The sequence below is a fragment of the Erpetoichthys calabaricus genome, chromosome 14, assembly GCF_900747795.2.
Source record: "Erpetoichthys calabaricus chromosome 14, fErpCal1.3, whole genome shotgun sequence".
Lineage (NCBI taxonomy): Eukaryota > Metazoa > Chordata > Cladistia > Polypteriformes > Polypteridae > Erpetoichthys > Erpetoichthys calabaricus.
The window spans coordinates 92,591,246-92,615,436 of NC_041407.2; the positions used below are offsets into that span (position 1 = coordinate 92,591,246).

At 40.9% G+C, this 24,191-nt stretch overlaps 1 protein-coding gene across 1 annotated transcript; it reads right to left on the bottom strand.

Moving 5' to 3' along the window:
- Window positions 1-215: 215 nt before the first annotated feature.
- Window positions 216-16,905, bottom strand: ppp1r1b (protein phosphatase 1, regulatory (inhibitor) subunit 1B). Its single transcript, XM_028819384.2, has 5 exons — window positions 16,670-16,905; window positions 10,600-10,683; window positions 8,905-8,980; window positions 1,812-1,955; window positions 216-1,718 (listed from the first exon to the last, which is right to left on the bottom strand). The coding sequence occupies exons 1-5, from the start codon at window positions 16,751-16,753 to the stop codon at window positions 1,615-1,617; spliced, it is 492 nt and encodes a 163-aa protein (XP_028675217.1). The 5' UTR covers window positions 16,754-16,905; the 3' UTR covers window positions 216-1,614.
- Window positions 16,906-24,191: the final 7,286 nt, after the last annotated feature.

A 24,191-nucleotide genomic window follows, 5' to 3' on the forward strand; every position in this document is an offset into this window, starting at 1 on the left:
ATCAGAAGTGCAAACATGGACCCCAGTACTAGATGGCTACAGCACAGCCACCGTTGAGTGGTTTGGATTGTCCACTACCAGATTACCTAAACAAACTGGCCTCCTAACATTTTACATTCCTCCATGTCATCAGTCAACCACAGAGAAAACCACTAAAGTGTTATGAATTACAGCAAAAAATCCATTTTAAATTAACAGAATGGACTGCACATTGGTGATGATGGCAGCCTAACTTCTTCATCTTTATTTCTCTAAGGTGATTTGGCATTTACACTGAAAACTTTCTTTTCTTTGACCCCCCACCCACCTCAATCAGGCAGTAAAACAGAACCACAAAAAGAGAACTTTGGGACAGGAAGAGAAAAAGGCCCTTGGCTTTTCTCTGATGTTTATTATTGCTAGCATGTCCCTGTTCCCTACATTACAGATTTGTAAGCCATTTCTTTGCAGATTTTGACACTTCCGTGTGATTTAACTCAGAGGAGTTTGATTAATTTTTAGATCTTTAAAACATACCAATGACTTTATTTACTGTGTTTATAATGATGGGCAAAGAGTTATTGAGGCATGGCATGAAGGATGTCTGCACTGGACAACAGAGGGTACACCTGAAAGTTATTGTGTAAAAATCCCAGACAGATCACAAGGGAGGTTTATGCCTAGAAAGTGTAATGTGTTCCCTGAAAGGGTAATCTAAGGGAGGGCACTCTAATGAGAATCAGAAAAGAAGCTGGTGGGTGGCAACACTTGGGAAAGTTGGGGTCCCCTCATTACAGACTCCAAGTTGCCCAAAACTTTGTGATAGTTCCTGTCCTTTATAGTAAAAGAGCACAGGGCATCAAGAGAGCAGTGAAATTAGGTAGCCCTGGCATTTTGTAGGGCATCCATAGGAGGTTTCAAATTGAGCATAGCACAGGGCCATCTTAACAGCATCATAGGCCCCTGGGCAAAGTAGTCCACTGATGCCCCTATGATCAGAAACATCATGGGCCCCTATGCTCCTGAGGCCCCCGACAAGTGCCCATTGTGCCCATACGTTAAGATGGCCCTGAGCATAGGGTCATGAGGTGAGTTTGTGCAAAGGCTCAGTGGGCACTGTTAGTGCAGCCAGGACATGGGAGAGGAGAGATACGAGAGAAGATGGTGAGAGTGTGAAGTTAAGACTAGGTGAAGTAATAGGAGGCTATGTGTGTAAGCCATCCCACCCAATCAACTCACTGGGTGTAGATGGCCATTCTTTTGGCTTTTCATTTGATTGTTTGCTTCTTCCTGTGACCATCACTTGCTTTGCTTTTCATGCACTGATAATTTTTCAGAACTGGAGCTCTTTGGCACATTTTATGTCCTGGTTGGAGCTCCCAGCAGGAGGCGCTTTGCTACAATATGCACAAATACATTGTGTGGTGCTTGGTGTCCGTTACACTAATGATCGTTCTGAGCCTGCCCACAAAGAAGAACACTGCATAAAGAGAAACTGACTTCAACTGAATTAAAAAAGCGCTTCTGCAGGAGAGCATTGAGCTAGTTTAATAGAAGTACAGTACTTGAAGCTGTCCCGCCTGATAACACGTCTTCCTTTTTAAGCACGTTCCCTCCTCAGTCTGACAATGAAGGTTAGCTGTCCTGAGATATATGCTCTGCCTCTTCCTCTTGCTCAGTCTCTTTCTCCTTGCTGACATCTGACCCACAAGGACTTAAGTTTCTTTCTCTTGGTGCATCTGTAGAGATCAGACAGGCAGATTAGACCTCATTATGACGCCTTGTGATTTCAGGCTCATTCTGGCTGCTGCCATATTAGGAGTTATGCTTACCTGCACCTCTTTCAGGAATGCTCTTACTGCTGTCGGCAGGACAGTCACATTCAGTTTCTTCATTTTCCTCATGCTCTAAGGGATCTTCTCTTGGGAGTCCCTCACCCAGAGATAGTAAGTGGGACTCTGCAATTCTCTGAACAGCTTTTTAGGAAAAGACCAAGAGAAGATGATTGGTTTATTGTATAATTCTCAGATGCTAAATTCTTTGGAAGCGATATGTCAAGCACAACTCCCCCCCCCCCCATTATCCCCACCCCCATGTCCCCTTCTTGCTCTGTTTGAACAAGTCCTCAGCATACAGCCCTGGGCCTGTGTTCTAGAGGCTTACCAGTACAGCGTGCCCCGCGCGGACTGTCTGACAGCTGGCTCATGTAATCTGGAGCTGCAATCCAGTCACAGCTGCCAAACTCTAATCTGGTGGATTAGCAATATGACCAGGAGCCGGAAGCTGTCCAGGTGGCTGTTCTTTCCCTCTCCCCCAGATTCATTCACTCTCTAGGGCTCAACTACATTACCATTAACCCCAATATTGACTTGTGGACTTTGAACCAACCCTCATTAACTCACATCTCAGAGCATGAGAGGACAGAAAAAGCTACGGTGTTGTGGGCCCATCACACTTCTTTCCTGTATTGCAGTATAAGGATTTACAGCATATGGATCACTCTGTATTTATATTATATAACACCTTTCAAAGAGAAACTGCTCATAAGGCATCTTGGACTGATGACAACACTATTAAAAGTCACAAGATCCCTGGAATAGGAATTCATGGCCTCTAATTGATAAGTTAACACTGTCACTTTAATCAGGATAACATCATTCTGGAAATTCAGGCAGATACATTGGCTCATATAATATGTGCCTGTACACAAATTCACCTCACCACTCTGTATGAGACCTGGGGAGGTGGTGACATAGGCAAAGTCAAAAAGCATGGCACAAAACGCCATGCCCCTTCATTCCCATAGTCTTCTGTGAAGTCCTGAACTGAGCAGTGTTACGTTACAGCCAGGGTTTGTTCCCTTATTTATGTTTATATTTCCATTTTTCAATTATTTTTGAAGTATTATTTGTCATGAAGTTTTTGTTATTATGTATTTTTTAAATATTGTTAGGTTTATTTATAGTTTAGTATTTGGAGTATGTATTGTGTATACTGTGCACATTATTAGGAACACCTGTACACCTGCTTATTCATGAAATCATCTAATCAGCCAATTATGTGTCAGCATCGCAATGCATAATCCCATGCAGATACAGGTCAGGAGCTTCGGTTAATGTTTACATCACTCTCCAGAGTGGAGAATAAAACGTGATCTTAGTGACTTCGACTGTGGCATGATTGTTGGTGCCTGGACAGGTTGATTTGAGTATTTCTGTAATTGCTGATATCCTGGGATTTTCACACGCGACAGTCTCTAGAGTTTACTCAGAATGGCATGAAAACAAAACACTTCCAGTGAGTAGTGGTTCTGTAAACAGGAATGCCTTGTTGATGACAGAGGTCAGAGATGAATGGCCAGCATGAAAGTAAAATGAGACTTAGGGGTTACCTAGTCATTTAGGGGTAAAATAGTTATGGCGCATAAAGTGTTTTGGTATCCTTTCCAGATTGAAGTATATAATCTATTTTAGAAGTAATATGAAGGGGTTTATAAATGTCAGAAACCTGTTCAAGTATATCAGGAAAACAGATTAAGGTCAAGTGAACAACAAAGAACAAGAAGGTTCTAGGTGGTGGTTCAAGAAGACTATCATGTACCGAGTAAGACCTGACAGATGTCACGCACACAGGAACTCAAGAAGTATTGAAAAGTATTGTAAGGACCAAGAATGTACTAGAAATGAGACTTTTATTTTGGGGTATGTAAGTTGGTTAGTGCTCATTGCTAAAACACCTCATGCTTTTAAGCCAATCAGAGTGAATGAAAGCTAGTGAACCAATCAGAGTAAGCATTAATTCAGCACTTTATGTAAATTCAGTTGTCAGTAAATAAAGGTCTCTATCTTTACTTTGTGACCATTCCATCACAGAGTGTATCCTTCTTCATGATGGGAAATAAAAGACAAAATGGTCAAGCATCCTCCTGCCTTTGGGTTGATTAATAATTTTTATATATAATATGCTACCGTAGCTGTTCGTTTGTCTGTCCAGCATTTTAAATCACTTGTAGCTTGCAAACCGTTTGAACTATTGACCTGAAATTTGGTACACATATACTACGTGACATCTACTATCCACTTTTGTAGTGATGATTGAGCTCCAAGGTTACTCCTCTTTTTATTTTTATTTTATTTTATTTTATTGTAGAATCAACTCTCAGCAGCGGCCAGCAAGGCGGCTGTGCAGCGCATGCTTATGGGCGCCATTCTCATTCCTACCATCTTCGCTGTCACATCCCCTACCTCTTCATATCTTAAATCATTCTTGAGGCAGATTGAAGACTTAAGTGCCAGCTTAAGTGAAAAATTAAGGAAAATGTACTAAGTAATTGCAACACAAACACTGACTTAATCATTTTTAACGCAAAAAGATGCCAGCGAAAGAAGAGAAGAAGCGGGCCGCTAGGGTGGGGAAAAGAAGAGCTGCTCAGGAAGCAGCAAGTGCATCAACCTCTGAGCAAACGAATGCTAAACGTACAGAGAAAGAGTCTGAAAACTAGGAATGATCAAGTCAAGTGTATTCACTGCATGTTATCGTGCAGTGCGCCGTTACTGGTAGATATATATTTAAGGTAATGATTTCTTCCACACTAGGCAGGTTCTAGATCAGGTGTTGCCAACTCCGGCCCTGGAGGACCACCGTGGCTGCAGGTTTTCATTCTAACACTTTTCTTAATGAGTGACCTGCTTTTGGTACTAATTGACTCTTTTGAACTAATTTGTAATTGACTTTCTCTTGAAGACTCAGACCCCTTAATTGTTTCTCTTTCCTTAATTAGCAACCAAACAATAATGAGATACAAAATGAGCCAAAACAACTGGTGTCCATCATACAATATCTGAAAATAAAGAAAGATAAAGGTCTCAGGAATGTTGGTCTGCTCAGGTCCCCAAAACATTTTAACAGTGCTCTTAGAAAGAGAAAATCGACAATTTCAGAAATGTCTGCTAATGCACCACAAGAGCAGCAACAAGCTATGGAAGTAAAGAGCTGGTTTAATTAACAACAAGAATTGGTGCCTCATTAAGCAGCTGGTTGGAGTGAAAGTGGTTGGAGTTTGAGGCCCTGACTTAGTTGGTTTTCTGTTGGCTCACACACTTCACATTTTATTTCTGTTTGGGTGCCATTTAAGGACAGAAATGAAGCAATTCGGAGTAACGATGAAGAAATTCAGGGCAACAAAACTTAAAAAAGCAAATCAATTAAAATTAATTCACAAGAAGTTAATTAGCAGCACAAACAGGGCACTCATTAAAAAAAGGGTTAGAATGAAAACCTGCAGCCATGGTGGTCCTCCAGGACCGGTGTTGGCGACCCCTGTTCTAAATGACAGAAAGGCTAAAGTAAGTCAGATAACCGCTCTGTATAACTTCGATGAGCAGAAAAGCATCTCAAAATACACAACACATTGTAACTTTAGACAGATGGGCAACAACAGCAGAATATGACACATGTTAGCCAAAAGCTGAAAGGTGTATCTGTAGTGGGCACAGGCTGACCAAAACTGAACAGATGAAAACTGGTATAACATATCCAGGTCTGATGAATCTTGATTTCTTCTGAGGCACATAGATGGTAGGGTCATAATTTGGCATCAACAGAATGAATCCATACACCCAACCAGGCTGTTGTTGTTGGTGTAATGGTATGGTGTGTTTTATTGGCTTACTTTGAGCCTGTTTATACCAACCAATCATTGCTTGAATGTCACGGCCTGTCTGAATATTGTTGCTGACCACATGCACCCTTTCATAGCCACAATTTACTCATCTTATAATGGCTTCTTCCAGCATGATAATGTGCTATGTCACACAGCAAAAGTCATTTTAAAGTGTCTTCACGAACATGACAATGAGTTCGATGTTCTTCAGTGGCCTTCGCAGTCACTGGATCTGAATCCAATGGAACACCTTTGTGATGTGGTAGAATGGAGATTCTGACAAATCTGCAAAAACTGCATGATGCAATCATGTCAACAAGGACCAGAATCTCAGAGAACTGTTTCCAACTGCATTACGTCTTAGAGAATTGTGGACATAGCACTGGTTAAGCACTATTTTAGTATTTTGAACTTTTTAAGTTTTTGCCCAATTTTTGACTTGGGCATGTCTGAAAGCCCTCCTCTTGAGTTTTAGGTTCTGGTTGTATGGGTCGAGGCTTATTTTGTTGGGAAATGGTGATACAGTGATCCCTCGCTATATCGCGCTTCGCCTTTCGCGGCTTCACTCCATTGCGGATTTTATATGTAAGCATATTTAAATATATATCGTGGATTTTTTGCTGGTTCGCGGATTTCTGCGGACAATGGGTCTTTTAATTTCTGGTACATGCTTCCTCAGTTGGTTTGCCCAGTTGATTTCATACAAGGGACGCTATTGGCAGATGGCTGAGAAGCTACCCGGCTTACTTTTCTGTCTGTCTTGCGCTGACTTTCTCTGATCCTGATGTAGGGGGATTGAGCAGGGGGGCTGTTCGCACACCTAGACGATACGGACGTTCGTCTAAAAATGCTGAAAGATTATCTTCACGTTGCTATCTTTTGTGCAGCTGCTTCCTGAAACGACATGCTGCACAGTGCTTCGTATACTTAAAAGCTCGAAGGGCACGTATTGATTTTTGACTGAAAAACAAACTCTGTCTCTCTCTATTTCTCTCTCTCTCTCTCTCTCTCCCTGCTCCTGACGGAGGGGGTGTGAGCTGCCGCCTTCAACAGCTTTGTGCCGCGGTGCTTCGCATACTTAAAAGCCAAACAGCCCTATTGATTTGTTTGCTAGAGATTGTTTTCTCTATCTATGTGACATTCTGTGCTCCTGACACGCACTCCTTTGAAGAGGAAGATATGTTTGCATTCTTTTAATTGTGAGACAGAACTGTCATCTCTGTCTTGTCATGGAGCACAGTTTAAACTTTTGAAAAAGAGACAAATGTTTGTTTGCAGTGTTTGAATAACGTTCCTGTCTCTCTACAACCTCCTGTGTTTCTGCGCAAATCTGTGACCCAAGCATGACAATATAAAAATAACCATATAAACATATGGTTTCTACTTCGCGGATTTTCTTATTTCGCGGGTGGCTCTGGAACGCAACCCCTGCGATGGAGGAGGGATTACTGTATAAATATAATGAAAAGGGTTAAAGGTCTTGAAAATGACCCACAGGCCAGGCCAGGATCTTCACTGGTCTGCCTAGAGGCAAACCCGATCCCAGACTCCACTGGCAGGCTTTGACCTGTACAGGCCCAAAATGGGGGAATATTTTAAAAATTCAACATACTCATAAATGTCCATCAAGAGAGATGATTAATTGTAAAAATCTCTGGCTTGAATGACAAGTCCTACATGGAATCTTTATAATTGAAGAATTTATTTGTAAAAACAAAAGAATCACAGAAAATGTCAAAAAAGTACAAATTAATTTCAAAAAAGGCATGCTTGAAAAAGCAACCCAAGGCAAACAAGACCAATTCACAAACCAAAGAATCAGAGACCAGAAACAAAGTAAAATGATCCACAAACCAGTAAAGCAAAACAGAATCTACTCAATGCTATCTCAAAATTCTCAATGACACACTGCTGGGATCCTATCATCCACTAGAACATAAAGGTGGAGGGCGGTCCCAGCAACCAGCAACAGTGATGTCAGGTTTGACCCGTCTCTTGGGGTTCCACACACATAACACAAAGAACATAGGAAGACAGCATAAATACACAATACATAAACACTAAACTATAAATAAACAAAATAATCTCTACAGAAAATGACATAGTAACAAAAATGACATAACAAATAACACCTCAAAAATAATAAAAAAGGACCATAAACATAAGCCAGGGAACAAACCTTGACTGTAACATAAAAAACAGCTTCACCTACTGGCACTCTCATATGTGTACTTGGAAGACCATAAAAATACTCAAAGACAGACCCTTGTCTTGAACTCAACACTGCCACCTATTGGTGCTTTCAGAAACTTTAGCTACAAGTCCTCATAGACAGTCTGGGTTAGGCAACCATGCAGGATGGCTTGGACTTAGCATTGCTGCCACCTACTGCTACTCTCACAGGAATATAGTTACAGACTCATATGAGTTCTGTAGATTAGGCAATTCTTGAATGGTACAATGCTACTTATTGACTCCTTCACATGTGTGCAGTTACTATCACAGGAGTGTACACAATGTTACTCTATCTTGCATGAGTCCTTGAACTTAACAGTGCTCTCCATTGGTGCTTGCAAAGATGTATAGTTACAAAGTTGCATGAATACTCTTTGGAATTTTGTCCTGACGAAAGTCTGGAATGACGGATAGGCTACTCTGGCTACTGTGACACTACCCTGAATAAATGGGTTAGGAAGATGGATCAATGGATCAATGGATGAGATGACAGAGTGACACCTACTGATATTCTCATACGTGTGCAGTTACAAACACACAAGTGTACCAAAGGTCACCAGATGATCTCCTGAACTCCTAACTACAAACCCTCACAAGCACTCTAATCCAGCTTTTACAGTTTGAGTCTGTGAGCATGGCAGTGTGATATACTAATGAACTTCTAGTTACAAATCCACCAGAGTATTCAAGGATGGATTATTCTCTATGTGTCAATGAGCTCAACAGTGACACCTTCTGGTGATCTGTCACTGATGTACAATTTCAGACAGTATGATGCGTACTGCCCTCCACTCACAAGTATGTGGTTACGACCTCACATGTATACTAAAGGTCAGATTATTCTACACAACAGTGCCCCACCTATTGGTACCCTCTCAAACATGTAACCATAAGCCTCACTAGTGCTAACTGTTCTGCATGATAGCTTGAACTTTTTTATTAATGCCATCTACTGGTGCGTGTTTCCAAAGTCCAGAAGCGCACAAGGTCAAGGTTCCTGAAAGGTAAAACATTAGGTGCTACAGTACCTTTGAGAGTAGGTGGGTTATAAGCACACAGGTTGGTACGTTTTGGTTTGAGGATGCCATTCTCTGCCAGCACTCGCTGCAACGACAGTGTGACATTGAGAAAAGAGTAAGAGGCTGGTAAAAATGGTTGGTATAATACATATTTGTATTAAACTGAATGTCAAAAACATTAATTGTAAATGAGGCGATAGATGAAATGATTGAATGCATTCATATTGGGCTTTGGAGAACCTGAGCCTGTCCTGATAACAAAAAGCCTCAAAGCAATGACACACCCTAGACTGAATGCCAGCCTGTCATTGGCCGAATTTATGTAGTGCCAATCAACCTAACCATATTAAAAACATAAGAATATGCCAAATTTATATTGAAGGCACTACAGCCCAGGAGTGAATGGGAGTCTAAGTGCCATTAAGCAGTAGTGCTGTATTGTGTGCTGCTGCGCCACTATTAACATGTCAACAGCAAAACTGGCATATTGTGACACAGTGATGGAACCAAAAGTGCCAACTCTACAGAGATGCGGCACCCTACAACCCCTTAACACCATCTGCCTTCATGAGTGTCACAATAAGGAGTGTGCATTTCAAGTGTCTATCCACACCTGGAACAATACCAGGGACCCTAATCTCCCTGTAGGTGATTTTATTTCTCTTTGATCCACACTATGAAGGGATAAATAAGGAGGAAACAAACTGAAAACAATAAATCAAGAAGGCCTACCAACTATGTAGGCTTATCTCCCCTGCCTGCCCTGTAGACCATATCTCATGTACCACCAAAGCACTCTTTCTTCTCACCTCTTTTCTGTCTGCCTTAAATCTTTGGACTCTCTTCCTGCTACCCAGATCATTGTCCACCTCTAAACTCAATTGGCCCTTTGTGTAATGACGGCTTTAAGACCCCCCTGGGATTATGTCTGGGCCTAGCTCCAGAATCACATCCAGGAACAGGGGTGGACCTCTTAGTCTTAGTCTCTTAGTCTGGTTTTACAGGGAAACCAGACTAGAAACTTCTAGCACCATCTTGTGTCTGTGCTGACTTGAGACCTGTTTCACCCTGTGGAGCTAGATCAAACTGATAGTCTCCATGCTGGCTGTCTTTTTAAAGCTACAACACAGTCCCATTCATCTCAGTAATGGACCTTGTACTACCCCTTGGTGACCAAAGTAGCTGTTAGTTCACCTTGCCATTAAATGGGCACCATTGTCCTGCCTGCTGAACTCGAGGTGTTCTCTTTCTTTGGCCAGCTCTCCATATCCCCTTTATCTCTGCAATTAGAGGGTCAGGCACCTCAGATGCAGTATGTAGCATCTTGATGGAGTCCCTTCAGTTTCCTCTCCAGTAGCCCCCACCTGTTTGAAACTCCTGTGTCCTTTGATATGTTACCCCATTCTCATTAAAGGTGATTGTCCTATGGTGGTGTAGTTCTTTCTCAATTATGGAGAGCACTGAGGCACTCCTCTTGTCCTTTGGCTCTCTGGTGGCTCTCAAGCTCAGGCAAACGACATGGGGCTGTAAATGTGCTTTATTTTTAAATTAACAGTCATACTTTCTACAAGAACTATTTTTAGGGAGCCGTTAGGGGTAAGAACCACCAAGGATACAGCCCCTTTGCTTATCAAGAGACTTTACTTTACATAGGAAAGGCACTATATGAAAATGTATCACTATTATTATTATTACTTATCTAACCTGATGTGGCCCACCTTCCTCTTCAGGTGATGGGTGGTCAGACACTCTGAACAATGTTGCCGGGGTGGGCCGCCTTTTCCGAATCTGAAACATTCAAGAAAGAGAAGTGTTAGTAAAGAGGCTAGGTCTGGAAAGAAGGTCTGTGGGCCAACAAGAAGTGAATCCAGTTGCTATACAACACAATGCAATATGAAACGAGGTAAGGTGAACTCCTTTAAGAATTCCAGTGGGGCACTTTGTTAATGTGCCAACAGAATAACAAACCCATGTGTGTATTTTGAAAATGACATTTTTGGGATTTGGCATTATTTACAGTAGATGCATATGGTGAATTTGAATGGACAGGCTACAATGGGCAAAGTGTTTGTTAAGCTTTAAATAAACAGTAGGCAGCCATACTGTAGGTTCAGCAGTTTGGGAGATGTTAGCTGATCTAAGAATTTCAGAAGGAAATTAAATGTCATTTTGGAACAAGCTGCTCAATTAATGAACACAATGCAGGCTGCTGGAGGACCCCCTGAGGACCCACAGAAGAGATGAACCCTAGTGGTGGAATTCTTTAAAAGCAGGATGGAGCTCACATTTTTCATTGCGGACTACAGGTTTGGTGAAATCTTACTGGATAATACTAAACTGTTAGGGTAATTTCCCATTGGGATTAATAAAGTATCTATCTATCTATCTATCTATCTATCTATCTATCTATCTATCTATCTATCTATCTATCTATCTATCTATCTATCTATCTATCTATCTATCTATCTATCTATCTATCTATCTATCTATCTATCTATCTATCTATCTATCTATCTATCTACTTGCTGAATGGGTGTAGACACATTGGCCAGTAGAAAGGCAATGATGAGGCCTGAAGGGCCAACAGTGTGCATAAAGAAAGTTCACATTTATTCTAATGTTTCATAGTTTCGACAAAGTGGCCACAGTATGGGCCCGCTCATTTAGACAGTACAGCAACAACAACAACAACATTTATTTATATAGCACATTTTCATACAAAAAGAAGCTCAAAGTGCTTTACAGCAGGTAGCTAAAACATTGCCTGAATATTGGGAGGCGGCTATAAGGGTACCAAAAGTGTCTGTGAAAATGTTAAATAGTTCACTGGGTGCAACCATGCTAACCTTCGCTAAGGCTTGGCTACAGCTCTGAATCCAGCTACAGTGCCCACAGTGTGGGTGAAACCTGATAGATGACACACAATATGGGGTGAAGCCTTTTAAAGGACTGACTGCCCTGGATGAGGGCCACTGATATTCTTGCAGTATGAGTTAATGTTTGAGATATTTTAGGAAGAAGGCCCATGTTACAAGCATTGTAAATGCAGTACCCAAAATTTGGATAAAGTATGGCAGAGCAGTGACAGTCTAGTCTGGATTCAGTCAATTAAGAATGTACACTGTTTCAGTGAGGCCTTGCAGAGTAGCCACAGTATGGGTCGGGCAAGGGCATTCGTAGTTTTGATGCACCCTGTCAGACTAGTCATAGTAATGAACCAGTCAACGTCTGTCTTTTGGAATAAATCTTGTTGACTTGTTACACTATGTGAAGCCGGGTGGACTAGGCATGGTATGGCTCTACTCCATGTACATGTTTAGGATGAAGCTTTTGTGGACTACAGTAGTTGCAGTACCAGGGCCACCTCTAGCTTTTTTGCTGCCCTAGGTAAAGGTGAGAGTCATGAAGGAACTGCTATGCATGTATTGCATGGAAGAGCTGTTCCCACTTGAAGTTGTATTGAGTCAGTGTTTTTGTATAGCTGTGTCTATAGTTTCCCTACAGCATATGGTATTAGTGAATCTGGGCAGTATGGGTCTGATAGTGTCCAAAGTTTGGGTACAGCTTTATGGTAGTATGCAGTGTTTATTTGAAGCTTGGTGGACTCGTCATGATATGGGTCCACAGTTTGAGTGAACCCTGAATGGGCTGTCATTGTATGACTCCAGAATTAGCAGCATTATGATGGACAAGTCTTAGTATGGGACCAGTAAAGATCTACATTTTAGATGAAGCATTGTTGACTAGTTGCAGTATAGGTCCAGTTATGACCACAGTTTGGGTATGCTTTTCTAGACTAGTCATAGTATGGGTCTGGGTAGTATCTATTGTTAAAATGAAGATTGGTGGACTAGGCGTAGTATGTGTCCAATCATCTGTCCACAGTTTGGTTGAAGACTGGCAGAGTGGTCCTGGTATGAGTCCTGTCAGTGTTCCCAATTTGGCTGCATCCTGATGGACTAGATATAGTACGGGTACAGTCAGAGTCAGCAATTTAGATGAATCCTAGTGGATTAGTCAAGGTACGGGAACAATGTTTAGGTAAACATTGATTAAGGAGTCATAGTGTGGGACCTGTCAGTGCCCACAGATGGGGTAAGGTAGCCCTGGTATGAATCCAACAGTTTTGCTGCATTCTGGTAAAATAGTCATACTACGGATCCACCCATTTACTGGAGTTCCCAGTTAGTGGTTCTCAGTATGGTGTATTATTAAAGGGTTAATAGCACAGGTAAAGGCTGTTAATATTGGATTCACATTGAGATTTAACAATATGGATAGAGAGTGTCAGTGAACTAACTAAATTAAGGTTCCAGTCCATTAGAATTTCCAGTTTCTGGGTAGAAAGAAGGCCCATGATGTTGAGTGGAGGCCATTAGATGTCTTATTGTATAAATGATAGTCTTTAAAGAGCTCATCATATTGGTTAAGGGTGGTAGACCTGTCCCAGTATGGGTTCAGCCAATTAGTAAGTTAATTAGATAGATAGATAGATAGATAGATAGATAGATAGATAGATAGATAGATAGATAGATAGATAGATAGATAGATAGATAGATAGATAGATAGATAGATAGATAGATAGATAGATAGATAGATAGATAGATAGATGGCACTTTATCTGTCACCTGGGGAAATCTGTCTTTTTACAAAACCTCAATAAACAAACATTATTATAGTATGACTAACAACAATCCTCCTCCCCAAATATACACTTCAATGACTAAATAGAAAGAAAACTAAAAAAAAACAAAACTTTTGACTTGGCTAAAGATAAAAAGAGCAGTCCCAGTAACAGTGGGGCATTATAAGGGTGTATTCCATTGGTATAAAGGACCCCAGTTGTGTTTCCTGACATCCTTCTGCTGAGTAACTGGTTGTCTAGAAGTCCTCAGTGTGTGTGTTTCATAGAGAGGAAGTACAGCATTGTTCATAATGGCACTAAGTTTTGTTTTCAATCTCTCGTCTGTTTCTACCTCCCACAGGTCCTATTGCTGAGCCTACCCTTTTAATCAGCTTGTTGATTCAGTGGGCCCCTCTCTTTCGCAGCACACCATAGTATTAAAAATCGCACTGCCATCACAGACCTGTAGAAGATGTGAAGGATGTCACTACCCACATTAAAGCAATACGATCTCTTAAGGATAAAGGGACAGCTTAGCCCTTTCTTACAGTATATAGTTCCTTTTTGTTATGAGGCCAGCCCAGCCTGCGACTGATGTGGACCACCAAATACTTGAAGGAGTTCACCACCTCCATATCCACTCCTGGACGTAGAGGCTCTTTGGTGCACTGAAAATCAATAACCATTTTGTTGGTTTTGCTGATATTGAGTTACACTCCATTCTTTTTGCATCAAGAAACAAATCTCTCCACCTGACTGCTATTCTTTATCTTATTCTCCTTTTTAATACATCCCATTAGTGAAGAATCATCTGATAATCTGTGCAAGTGACATGACCTGTTGTTTCTATTTGTAGTCAGAAGTATATAGAGTGAAGAGAAAAGGAGTCAGGGCCATTTCTTCTGGTGCTCCAGTGTTGCTTACATCCACAGTCCTTCAGTCTCGCAAACTGTGGTCTGACTCACAGATGTTTCACTATCTAGAACACAGGCTCATCCACTTGAATACCATTGGGCCTACCACTTAAATGGTATGCCTGGATGGTATTGAAGGCACTGGAGAAATTAAAACTCACAATCATAACAGTGCTGTCAGCTTGGTCCAGGTGAGAATAAGCCTTGTGGAGCAGATAGATGATTGTGTCATCCACTCCAAGCTTTGTCTGATAGGCAAGTTGCAGTGGGTCCAGGTGGTCTTTGACAAGAGGACTAATATTGTCCAGGACCAGCCTCTCGAAGATGTTCATGATGTGCACTGTAAGGGCCACTGGTCTATAGTCATTAAGTGAAGAGGTGCCTCATCACATCATGGTGGAAGCCTGGTAAAAGGCCCATGCGGTGGGCTGAAGGGTATTCTTGGGAGATCCAGCACATGTTAAGGGTATGGTACAGTGCAGTATAAATTTATGCACTTCCAGTGCCACCAGTTTAAGTGAAAGCTGACAGGACGTTCAGCTCAGCTCTCAGAGAGCTCTTACAAGCAGCAGACAAAAACAAAGTAACTTTTCTTAGACTAACAGCTCCTTCAAGATACTGATCAGCATATGGAAATGACGATAGTAGCTCCAGCATTCAAAGCCTCCACCATGCGGGGCAGGTGATAACTTTGAGACGTGACGTGTTTGCATGCTGCTTCACACCTCAGTGGTCCCAGTCACTGTTATCTCTGAAGCGCACAGCACTGTGGGCCATGCTGCTTACAATCCACAAGCCAAGAGCAGTTGGGTGCCTGGGCTTTTAAACAAATAAATCTTTTTCTTTGTAGGACTTGCTGGCTGTCATATTCGCCTTACTCTGCAGAGCCATACTGGTACACTCACTTTTTTCTGAACTTGTCTTCAGTGTAATAAACAGTTGCTCTACAAGGATGAGAGCAAAAGAGAGACAACTCGCATGATTTGTATTTGAAATCCCATCCTTTGTCTTACTAATGGATGTTTGGGTCACCTTTTCTTTCTAAGCACAGAGGGGAAACATGGGTGGGTTTACTTTTGAAGAGAGACAGCGATCATAACACTCATGTTATGCAAAAACACTTAGTGCTTCCAGATAAATCAATCAAATCATTCCATCAACTGTATTTTATATAGCACATTACACTGAGCAGATCATCACAAGATGCAGTGCATACCACACAGGAATAGAAGATGACAAAGGGCAAAGTAGAACTGATAGACGAGATGCACTCAGACCTGTCTCTTACCCTTTGTTTGTGTGTGTTTGATGGCAGCCCTGCAGCTGCCTGACTGGACTTTTCTGAGCCGCAGATTACAGCTGAAGCTGAGATTAATGGATTGGAAATGTATTTTCCCAGCTACAAAATAACAAGTTCTAATTAGTGCTGAGAGTCCCCTCAGCTGTTCCTCCTGGAGATCCCCTATGTTAGGAATTGTCTGATGTGATCATGAGACCCCAATACACCAAACCCACCTCCTCCTCACCAAAATATGTATTGCCACAGGCCCCAAGCAATGAGCAGTAAGTACAAGCTTGTGAGGCACAACTAAAAGGCAGATGTGGACCTCACTGAACTTTATGAATTAATAGCAAGGCAGTGGAAAAGGGAGCATTCAAGAGAAAAACCAAAAGGAAAAAAAAGGCTCTCAGAAATTTAATCTGAGCAAAGCTTATCATAAGCCATCAAAATGGGATTTCGCAAGCGGTAATTTCTGCGAATTGCAACGACCTTTGTGCAGTCCGTTGTGCCCTGCCCCCAAAGAGCTGACACTTTACTTTAATTTCTGTATACATTTTGGCTCAAATGAACAAGGAGGCAGGAGATGATTTTTTTATGAGAATGCATTCCTCTTTTATAGCCCCTGTCAATCCACCCACATTATTTTCATCCCTGCAACCCATAAAGAGGTAACTTGAATCCTCAGTGGAGTCCATTCTGGTGTTGCAGGGTGCAGCCTCCAGACTGAGCTGATTCAAGACAACCAGCTAAATCAGCCGTGCCTTCTGCTTCTCAATAATGTGAACAAAAAAACAAAAGGTACTCTTAGAGAAAAATGCCATGCTGCACCCTCATGCAAACCACCAGCAAAGCACAAAGTATACTTCACTACTCAGCAGGCTGTCTCATGCCTGGCCAAAGCACAGTCCAAGCAAACAATCAAGTGCAAGTCACCACGAGGCGGCATGGGCTCACCATCTCAACAGCACGTGGGTCTAGTTGACTCGGTTCTGTAGCTGGCATGTCAAACTGGATCTTTCTTCTGTTCTTGGAGTCCATTGAGTCTGCAGAATAGGGTCCAGATTAAAAACGAAAAAAGCTGCCTCCACTGTCACTGCTTCTCTTTGCTGCGTCTGCCACCGTCTCCCTTGTGCATTTGCTCTCTCTCTCTCTCTCTCTCTCTCACTCTCTGTGTCCTTTCTACGTCTCTGTTTGCAATGCGATAAGTCAGGCCAGCTTTCCCAGTTCTTTTACTCTGATATAGAAAGGGCCTCCTGCAGAGATAGGGAGAGTGGCTAGGAGGAGGGGCTTGGGACAGATAATCTCAGTACCAGTAAGGGAATCCAGACTGGCCACCAGCCACTATAGCCAAGGCAATGGTGAATTGGGAAAGTAGCATGCATTGTCCCCATTTAAAAGTCCACATGCTGTATACTGCCACAACAAATCCTGAATTATAGCACCCCTTTGAAAGTTTTCACATTTTATTGAACAACATTTTATTGTACAACATTCAATCAATCAACCAATCAACCAACCAACCAACCAACCAACCAACCAATCAATCAATCAATCAATCAATCAATCAATCAATCAATCAATCAATATTTAATTTATTAAGCACAGTTAATAAACTGTGCTTATTAGTTACATAATTACGAAATGTAATTACAAAATGTAATTACATTACACTACGAAATGTAATTACGTTACATTTCGTAAATGTTAACGAAAGTGTTGTACATAAGCTCTGAACAAATTAATTTCAAAATTAAATAAAAAAAAATCCTATCTTGCCCCTGTGCTTTCTGGAATACACTCCTGCTTTTCTACAACCCTGCAAAGGATAATGCAGGTTTGTACAATGGATAGATGGACAGGTATATTAATGTATAAGTTCAGTATTATTCAAGTCAAAGTTATTTATTCACAAACATGGTATATATGCATTTTCCAAGTGAAATTGTGTTGTAAAATTGAGTGTTTTCTATAAATGAAATACATAGCCAATACTTTTTTTTTACAATGGGGCACAAGGTGCCACTGAAAAATAAAAGCCTATAAAAACTTACCAGTGAAGTGGCAAAAGTTTCAATGTAAGAAAGCATGCCTGACATGAATCTGGAAATAATCATGTTATTGCATGTTCCTGGTACTATGTTTCTCAAGATAAGAATACATTTTCTATTCGTTAGTGTGAATTCTCACATACAGTAAATAGAGAAGTAAATCAAAACAAAGCCAACCAAATGGCATGAACAGTTTACTGTGATTTGGTCTTTTGAGTTTATTGCAGAAGAAGATGAGCAATGAGGTAGCACGCACAGCTGGTCTTCTTTTTAAATGGCAGAATCTCATAATATTGGTGATTGTTTGTTCAAAAATGACATGTATAAGCTATTTTACAATGTGTGCATAATTGCAAGATGCGGATCAATACTTGACAACTGTCGTGGCTTGAAAAATGGACGTATTTGGTACATTTTTTTAGGCCTTTGACTTCTCAGTCTCCCATGCCTCATAAGACTTCTCTATAAAATGTCAGGACTGGCTATTTTTTTTTAAATAATGATGTGAATAGTGCAAATACGTATGAGATCAATTTTGTTGTACTTTATATTATCAATTAGGATCACTTTGCAGAGATCTGTTTTCACTTTAACATTAAAGAGTCTTTCTCTACTAGTCAGAAAGGCCAAATAAAATCCACTGTGATTCAATGTTGTATAACAATAAAATTTGAAAACTTTTCAAAAGGATTGAATACCTTTTTAATAGGCACTTTAAATGAATAATCTGCCACACATTCCAATGTGTTCATCCTCTGAGTCAATCATTGTTTTATAGAGTCATTTCGGAGAGCACACAGTACAATTTGGATGACCTCCTCCTGTAGCCTAGTGACCAGAGGGCTACTGTATGAGATTTGAAAAAGAAAAGTCAATATGTGTCATCATACCATACCACATGCACTTCAGAACATGTCATCCAACTGCAGCTAAGCATGTCCAGTCCCAGACAGTACTTAGATGGGAGATCATTTGGGATAAGCTTGGGTTGCTGCTGGAAGAGGTGCTGGTAAGGCCTGCAGGGGGCGCTTACCCTGTGGTCTGAACTTGGATCCTAATGACCAAGTGACGGTGACACTGTTCTGTCAAAATGAGACCTCCTGACTCTCTGTGGTCAAAAGATCTCTGGACATCTTTCGTAAAGTGTAGGGTGTATCCCAATGTCCAGGCTAAATTGCCCTCCATGGCCTTATCATTCTGGCCCCCTAATCATCCCCTGTTTGTAATTGTCTCTCTCTCTCTCACCCCTTTACCACCTAACAGCTAATGTGTGGTGAGCATACTGGTGCAAAAATGGCTTCTGTGGCATCATCCAAATGGGTGCTATACATTAGTGGTGGTTGAATTGGCTCCCCACTAACTAAAGTTCTTTAAGTAGTGAGAAAAAACACTAAATGTAAACAATTATTATTATTTATCATAACACTGGCTTTCTGTGTGAAACTCTTCATTTGAAGTTCAGATCACTCAGTTAGAGTGGACAAGCAAAGCCTGAACTCTGTAGCTTCAAGGCAGGCGAATTTAGAGGTGGGCATTGACCTCTGCAAATACAGGACTTCATGATTGGACACCGCAGAGCATTGTCCACTACTGGACTAAAGACTAATGTCTGGTTGCTCCAAGTGGCTGCTTATATTTATAATCCATGTGTGAAATCAAACATGAGGCAGGTAGTCTGTTCACAGTATATGAAGCAAGTCTTGCTTTTTTGTCACTTTCTAAATGCCTTGATCTAGCCACTTGTTATCAGGTTTTATTGATCAGACTTTTTGACTGTCTTTCACAAAGACACACCCTGCAAGTTTGTATACAAACTCATCTTTTACTGATATGGGACGTGTTTTGCAATTCAAGTGATCAAAGTTTAATATTGCTGTTTTGCTTGAGGGCTGTGTATACAGGAAATTAGAAATTAGAACACTCTAGACGAGAACAGGCCATTCAGCCCAACAAAGCTCGCCAGTACTATCCACTTATTTCTTCCAAGAAAACATCAAGTCAAGTTTTGAAAGACCCTAACGTCTTACTGTCTACTACACTACTTGGTAGCTTATTCCAAGTTTCTATTGTTCTTTGTGTAAAGAAAAACTTCCTAATGTTTGTGCGAAATTTACCCTTAACAAGGAGATGTTGTAGACCAACTTGGGCTGTGTTATAAAAAGAATCCTGTGACATTCACAAAGTGAGATTTGTGCTATTGCTATTGCTGTTCTTTTTCTTATTTTTACTAGAAAGGCTGGGCATTCTCTTGCCTAAACAGAAAGTAAACTAAAAGCTTATTTCTTTCTATTGCCTGACTGGACAACCAAGGGAGTGTCTTTGTATATAGCAGACAGTAGATGTGGATATCCAAGGGCCAGTTTTTGTAGGTCAATGATTGCCTAAATGGAGAGATGACAAATGACTTCTATGTGTCTATGGTTGTCTAAATGGATACCTAAGGGTCTGTCTATGTACATAGGTGGTAGACAGGGAAATTAATAATCTGAGATGTCTGACCCTTCGCCTGCTAGCTCAGAGTGGCAATGTCTACAATCACAGTTCATATCCAGGATAGCCTCAATGAGTAGCGGACCACTATGTTCAGTAGATCCACACTTGCCTGACTTTCCAGTCAAAGTCTGGTACCTCTAAGTCATGGAAGATGGACTCTTCACATAATCTACTGCTGTTTTCTGGACAGCTAGAAGTTCACCTCTGGCTTTTCATCTGAGAAAACTGAATATCTATACATTTCCTGAAGTGCAACTGCCCAGTAGTGCTTCAATCTACATAGACCAGGTTCAAGATGATGTCTGATAAATTAATGAGATCCTGCTCTGCTTGAATAATTGAGTGAGCTCCGGAGAACGGAAATCGCTCTCTGCAGGCATGCAGAGCCAGAGAGGGAGGGTACCATCAATATTCACAGGTGGTGAGTGACCCTCAGGAAGAGCGCATTCGCCATTTTTATCTAAATTAAGGTCAGTCTTTTCATTTGCAATCTGCCCCAAGAGAATCAGACAGCAGTAAGATGCATAAAATACAAGAAAAAAGGAGTAGGCAAGCAGAAAAAGAAGCTTTCTATCACAGAAACGACTGCTTGGTTTGATAAAATGGAAACTGGATACATTCATGGGAGCATGTGGCCTCACAGCTAGGGGATGGTTGGGAATTGGACATGGAACCACAGTGTTGCAGGTTCTAACCCCATCACTGAGTCTGCCACTCTGACTAATTCATATTATAAAATTAGAGATGTCCCTGAACATAAGAAACATGATAGGAAAAAAGAGTCCATTCACTCCATCAAGCTTCTTTGATGAGCTAATAACTAAGGCTTTAAAAAATATCTCCTGGGGGTGCTTTTAAACATTTTTACAGATGTCACTTGTGTGTCTACAAAACACTTTGGGATGATGTGCTATATATGACAAATACAACTTACAATCTGACAGATGCAGTATTGATTGTATAAGTTATAGGTGCTGGAAAGTGTACCTAACCACTATCCCATCATGATGTATGCTTGTCCCAACAGGATTCTACATGCAAGAGGGTCTGATAGCATCTTTGACAAAATGAAGCTTATTAAGTCAAGGCTGACCAGAAACTTAAAGTACAAGCACATCTGGCCAGGTGCCATTCATTTTTAGAACAGCTGGAGCATCTGCTTGTACTTCCAAGTTCCCAGTTCCAGGTCCAACTCCCTACCTCTAGCACTGAGGCCACATGTCCCATGAGTGTGTCCAATTTCTGCTCTCTCAAGCCAAGCACTCAGATGCATTGGTGAAAGTTTCCACTTTAAGATCACAGGGAGTATCGATCTCCTCTTCATGTTCCTTCAGAAAGCCAATCATGAAGCTACAACTCAAAATGTACTCCATTCACTATTTGCTCAGAAGGTTTAATTGATGTTCAGCCAAAAACTACAAAGGGCAAGATGTGTGATCTAAGTGACTTTGACTGCAGTGCGATTATTGGTGCCTGACATGGAAATTCCAGCCTCTCAGAAACAGATATCTCCATCGAAGTTTCATTAACTATAGTGTCTACACTTTACAGAGAATAGTGTGGTGAGGAAAAAACATCAATGGAGCATCAGTTCTCTGGTTGAAAATGTCTTCTCATATGAAAAATTTAGAGGAAAACTGGCCACCAGAAAGACTGCACAAAGTCAAATAACACTCTTTACAACAGTGACGTGCAGTGTTCTTTCCCTTTTTGCTATGTCACCCTCTTGAGCAGTTTGCCATAAGAAAGACACAAACCCCCAGTAACTCCATAAAGGTTGCCAATACCCACATTTTTTGCTTTTCCAGCACTTTTCATGTCATTAGCTTTCTATTAAGAAAGAAGTTCTAGCCCCAGTGGTTCTGTGAGTAATTGACAGACACAACCCTAAGCATAATATAATATAATATAATATAATATAATATAATATAATATAATATAATATAATATCCAATGGCTGTCTGACTGTCCGCTTTTCACGCAAGCACTACTTAACGGATTTAGATTGAGTTTTTTTCTATAATTTGCTTGAATATTCCAGTTGATTTTGCGACTTCTCTCATCATGCTAAGTATCAGAGTTCGCTTGCAGTACCGATTTATTTGCACAAATCAGAGGGAGAGGCTGTGGGCCGATGGGAGGGGGTGGGGCCCTCCTCACTCACTTGCCAGACTCTGTTCAAGTCGGTCTACCTATCGCCACGTGTTGGAGTGCACCTTGCCTCTACTTAGCTAGCGATACCTGTTTGTTCAACAGACATTATCATCTACAGATGGTTAAAGAGTAAAGTTTGATGAGAGAGAGATCAGAGCTACATGTGTTTTAGACGGTAGCTGCTGATTCCCAGAGATACCACGGCCACGTGCTTTTCTCCCCACACGGGGAACGCTCTCTCATCATGAGCTGAACACGATCAGATGCAGTGCCAACGTTTGACATTGGAGCGTATCCACCTTCCGCTTGGCCAGAATTACATTTTTTTAAATTTTTTAATTGATTTTTAAAGTTTGTCCTGTTTCACTACTATGTGGATGGAGCAGCGGGGGGACAGTTAGTATAATATAATATAAAGCGAACAAACAAATCACAGTAAAAAGTTGGGGCATCAACCCACCTTGTTGACCCTGTACAAGTGAATTGCAAAAAAACTAAGAAATACACAATAATTGTGCAAACATCTTTCCATATACAAGTTCCTAATTGAACTGTCAAGATGGTGAATCTTCCGGTCTTAAGTCTTTCTGGTAGGAAGAGGCAGGTCCAGGACCACAGAGACTGGAAGTGACGTCAGAGATGTTACAACTGTCAGTCTTCCTGTCTGCACAGAGAGGAAGAGAAAAGGCATTAAGACATAGCACCAACCCCTGGAGTGGAGGGGAATTATGATCACCAGAACCATTAAGCGGTCCCTATGTGCACACACATGACAATATGTGTGTGTATATATTTATACAGTATATAGTCACACATGTGCATCAGGGGAGCACCTTCCAAGTTTATCTAAGGTAAGCAATACCCCATGAAGCTGCTAACTCTGTTATCTCTTTTCTTCCCCACAGCACAGAGAAGACACTCCTTGGGGGCAACTGACTCTACCCCTTCTGGTCAGAGACCAATAAAATTCCAATGCCCCCATATGGTGATGTCTCAGTTGAACGTGAACTTGATAGAGAATGGAGCTCTGTGGTCCATTTCATTCTTAGCAGACTAGGCCCATAAATTCTGAAGACAATGAGATTGCTTTTTGTTCTGTTTGTTTGTGCTTTGTGCCCTGTTGCTCTTGTTTTGTTTAAACCTGCCAGTAGTTAAAAATGGGCATCCAATACTTCTCTGGATTCACTCTGTATTTCTTCCCAGACTCCACAATATATAGATTAAAATTAAAATAACAGTGATAGTAGAAGACAATCATATACTATAAATTTGGTACAAGTAGACTACATGAAAAACAATTTTAATAGTATTTCACAATGTCATGTAATTTAAAATGGAACGCAAACAGGCCTTTGAAGGCTCAATAGATTTCACAGACAGCAGAGTTCAATTCAGATGGTAGTGAAAAGTTAAGCAAAATGACACCTTTTATTGGCTAACTAAAAAGATTACACAATATGTAAGCTTTCGAGGCAACTAAGGCCCCTTCTTCAGGCAAGATGTAATTCAGATGATATAAATTGATAGGCTATTCTTAGTTGGTGGCTCTCTGATTAATTATAATATCTTAAACATAACATTTCAGAAAGAAGTATGCAGTAGAGAATTAGAATCTTTACTGACTTCTTAGAGTAAAATTGTTGCTCCTCACTGAAATACTGAGTCATTATAATGTGCAGATATGAGGTTGTTTTAATGTAATTTAACTACTGAGTACATATTTGTTTTCCCTTTGTTTACAGAGTGACATTTACACAATTCCTTTCCTGTTTCATTCATTT